The sequence below is a fragment of the Euleptes europaea genome, chromosome 9 (genome assembly GCF_029931775.1).
Source record: "Euleptes europaea isolate rEulEur1 chromosome 9, rEulEur1.hap1, whole genome shotgun sequence".
In the NCBI taxonomy this organism is placed as follows: Eukaryota; Metazoa; Chordata; class Lepidosauria; order Squamata; family Sphaerodactylidae; genus Euleptes; species Euleptes europaea.
In genome coordinates this window covers 9,407,749-9,411,742 of record NC_079320.1, presented here as the reverse complement: position 1 = coordinate 9,411,742, position 3,994 = coordinate 9,407,749, and the positions used below count along the sequence as shown (strand labels likewise).

General features: G+C 48.0%; 1 protein-coding gene across 1 annotated transcript; it reads left to right on the top strand.

The window, feature by feature from the left end:
• The first annotated feature begins 2,320 nt into the window (after positions 1 to 2,320).
• On the top strand, positions 2,321 to 3,758 carry UTP3 (UTP3 small subunit processome component). Its single transcript, XM_056855918.1, has one exon. The coding sequence runs from the start codon at positions 2,321 to 2,323 to the stop codon at positions 3,752 to 3,754; it is 1,434 nt and encodes a 477-aa protein (XP_056711896.1). The 3' UTR covers positions 3,755 to 3,758.
• Positions 3,759 to 3,994: the final 236 nt, after the last annotated feature.

Sequence of the window (3,994 nt, the reverse complement as noted above, 5' to 3'; positions counted from 1 at the left end):
CCACAGCTGCTGGCGAAACGTCAGGAAAGAAAATACCAAGACCACGGTTACACAGCCCGGATAACCTACGAGAACCAATAACCTTTTTGTTTAAAAATGATCGATGCATATATTGAAAGAACACCCCACCCCGCAAAAGGCATTATCTTCTGGTGTTTGTTGAAATGCACGTCTGCATCATCTAAAAACAACAGGCAAAAAAATCTTCATAAATATTAACTTGCAAATATATGCAGATTTAATGGATTAGTTGCAATTAGCAATTAAAATTTCTTAACTGGGTAGCAGCCTTAATGGCACAAAATACAAAACTGTCTTCTTGGATTAGACCAAGGTTTATCTAGAGAGCAATCCTAAACAGGTCTATTCAGAATCCTACTCAGGTTTGTTCAGTGGGGCTTACTCCCAGGAAAGCTTTCTTAGGACTGTACAACTTATTCCAGCATTCTCTTCCAGCCCTGGCTGTCCAGATGTTTCTGGGAAGCCCATCTCCAGAGCATAGGGGCATCCGCCCTCCCCAAAACTTGTTCCCTGGATATTTAGGAACGCCTCTAATCCTTTTGCAAAGCTATTTAGCTTAGTGGCCATCGCCACCTTGTGGCAGTGAATGACACATTATTCTTTTGTCCTGAACCTATTCAGGGGAAGGGCCGTGACTCAGGGAGGTAGAGCATCTGCTTGAAGGTCCCAGGTTCAATCTCCAGCATCTCCAGGTAAAAGGACCAGGTTGTAGGTGATGTGAAAGATCTCCACCTGAGACCCTGGAGAGCTGCTGTCAGTCTGAGTAGACAATACTGATCTTGAGGGACTGGTGGTCTGATTCATTATTAAGGCAGCTTCATGCATTTGCTTGGTGAGCCCAACTTCAAAAAATCACATCAGAGGGAGAAAAGCATCCCTCATTGGGCTCCAACCAACTTTTTCTGCTGATGAAAGGGGAAAGCAAGATGAATAGTTCACAAACTTCTGTTGTGACCTAACCACTGTCAGTCCCTGTTGAGTCCAAGCGTGATAGTGTCAAACCTGCACATGAATTCCAACTCAGCAGCTTCTTGCTGGTCTTTCTTTTAAACTTTTCTGCTACTGTACTTCAATTGTCCAGAGCCCAACACGATGCCCCACCAATTTCAGCGTGTGTCCCTTTGTATGATTTGATTTGTATCAGTTTGTTATGCCTTTACATAGAAACGACCCTTTTTGACCAGTATAACCAGCAGAGGGGCCTTGCTGCTGTACATGGTTGATTTATGCACAACTCTCTGATGAAGAGTTCTGTGGAACTCAGAAGCTTATCGTTACTGTTCCGTTATTTTGGTTGGGATTCCTAAAAAAAGCTAGAACACAATGAGTATCCGTTATCAGTCTGTTACTAGCAGTAAAAAAGAGCAAGAGTCCAGTAGCATCTTAAAGACTAACAACATTCCTTGCAGAGTAGGAGCTTTCTGAAGAGGTGAGCTGTGGCTCAGGAAAGCTCCTACCCTGCCAGAAATTTTGTTAGTCTTTAAGACTCTTGCTCTTTTCTACTGCTTAAAAAAACAGGGTGTCTGTTGTGGGGAGGGGAAGGGAAGGTGATTGTAAGCTGGTTTGATTCTCCCTTAAGTGGTAGAGAAAGTCGGCATATAAAAACCAACTCTTCTTCTATTCAGAAAGCTCATAACCCTGCCAGAAATTTGGTTAGTCTTTAAGGTGCTACTGGACTCTTGCTCTTTTCTACTGCTTAAAAAAAAAAGCTATTGCACAGCTTTTGCTTTTCGATTTTGACCAGTAGGGAGGCCTGCAATTTCAGTCGTTTGCAAAGCAGTTTCTATAATCTTCCAGGGGAAAAAAAAACTGTGAAGAATTAACAAATAAAACCGTTCCCCCCCCCCCCCCCCGTCGCCATCCTCACAACGCAGCTCCTGCAGACAGGACGAGACGGAGGCCTTCCACGTGACCACCCTGTCTATTATCTATGATCACTCGCTGTTCCAGCGCGTCGGAAAACAGGGCGGAAGGAACAGGGCGGAAGGAACAGTGCGTCTCACTCACCGGAAGTTGATGGAAAATTTGTCCCTGCCGGCCGGAAACGAAGCAATTGGAAGAGAAAGCCGTGGCAACCCTACGGAGGGGTCAATCGGACGACCGAGGAGGGAGAGCTTGGCCGATCGTTGGGTTCCCGCTCGGAACCAAAGTTTGTGATAACCCGAAGTGGGGAGCCGGTCGGAAGGTTGCGCCAACCTTTCACCCGGAAGTCGTCGCGGGTTGGCGGAAGTGGAAAGGGAGCGCACGCTTTCAAGCTCAGGTTGTCCCGCTTTGTCGGTGAGCCTCTTTCCCGTCCGTCATGGGGAAAGCCCGGCGGCGATCAGCCGCTCGTCCGCGGGCCCCGGCCCCCCAGGAGGAAAAGATGGAGGAGCCGGAGCCGGGGGAGCTGAGAGTCACGGAGGAGGCGGACGATTTCCACGAGCGACGGGTGGAGGAGGCGTTGGCGGCGCTGGGCAGCGAGGAGGAGGAGGAGAGCGAGGAGGAGGTGGAGGAGGTGCTGGGCCTGGAGCTCAGCGAGGAGGAGGAAGAACAGGAGGAGGAGGAGGAAGGCCTGGACGAGCCTCTGGATATGGACAGTGACCTGGAGGAGAAGCTGGGCGGTGGGGGCTCTGGCCTCCCCGATGAGTCCGCCTGGGGTCAGCGCAAGAAGATATATTATGGCACGGATTACGGCCAGGCTGTCGCTGGTCCCAAAGCCACCAAAAAGAGCAAGGAGGAAGTCGAAGCCGAGGAGCGGGAGGAAGAAGAGGCAGCCCAGGCCATCCAGAAACGGTTGGCTCACCATCTGGGGGAGGATGACTACGGCCTGGATCTGCTGCAGGCCTATGCTCCTGGGGCCGAGCAGCAGAGCGAAAAAGAGGCCCGGCGCAAAATCGCCAAGGACTTGCAGTCTCTTTCTAAGAAGGAGCAGCTGAAGTTGTTGAAAAAGGAATCCCCGGAGCTGCTGGAATTGATTCAGGACTTTGAAGGTAAATTGGTGGAGCTCCGGGATGAGCTGGAGCCGCTCATGCAAATGGTAAGAGATGGGATCGTCCCACAGGGGAAAGGTAGCCAGTACCTGCAGACCAAGTATCACCTCTACTTGAACTATTGTTGCAACATCAGCTTTTACTTGGTGCTGAAAGCCAAAAGGATTCCAGTCCATGGTCACCCAGTCATTGAAAGACTTGTAACTTATAGAAACTTGATCAATGATTTAGCTGTTGTGGACCAAAAGCTGTCGCCAGAAGTTCGGCTGCTTCTTAAAGAATTCCATAGTAATGATGGAGTGGAAGCAGTGAAGAAATCCATGGCATTTCTCAGAAAGTCTGTTAACAAAAGCAAACCTGGAGCTGTTCGTAAGGTTTCCAGTGGTGAGCTTGCTGAAGCAGCTACAGATGATTCAGAATTTGATGATGAGGCTGCCCTGAATTATTATAAGGAGATGGAGGAAAAGATAAAATCTAAGAAAAAGAGAAAAATACAAACAAAAGAAAAGGAAGAACTCCTTGTGGAAGAGGAAGTACTGGAACAAAAGAGAGGAGCAACGTACCAAATTGTCAAGAATAAAGGCCTCACGCCCAAGAGGAAAAAGATTGATCGTAATCCAAGGGTCAAGCATCGTGAGAAATTCAGGCGAGCCAAGATTCGCAGGAAGGGGCAGGTTCGCGAGGTCCGAAGAGAAGAACAAAGATATGGAGGCGAACTTTCTGGCATCCGTGCTGGGGTTAAGAAAAGCATTAAGCTTAAGTGATTCCCTTTGCATATCCCCCCCCCAATTGAAGACAATCAGTGCCAGCACAATAAATATACTGTTTTGGGGAAAAGAAATTCTCTCCTCTCTCATTTTGGTGTGCATAGTCCAAAGTTAGTCTACATTTAGTTCAGGTCATATTTTCTCATCTGTCTCATTTGGCTATACCAGATTGAGGATGGGACCTGAAAACTAGTAAGGTAATGGAGTTGGTTAGTGGTGGGAATGCAATTGGAAACT

Bases quoted from the DNA above. Each gene is read 5' to 3' on its own strand.
- UTP3 (XM_056855918.1), top strand. From the start codon at position 2,321: ATGGGGAAAGCCCGGCGGCGATCAGCCGCTCGTCCGCGGGCCCCGGCC.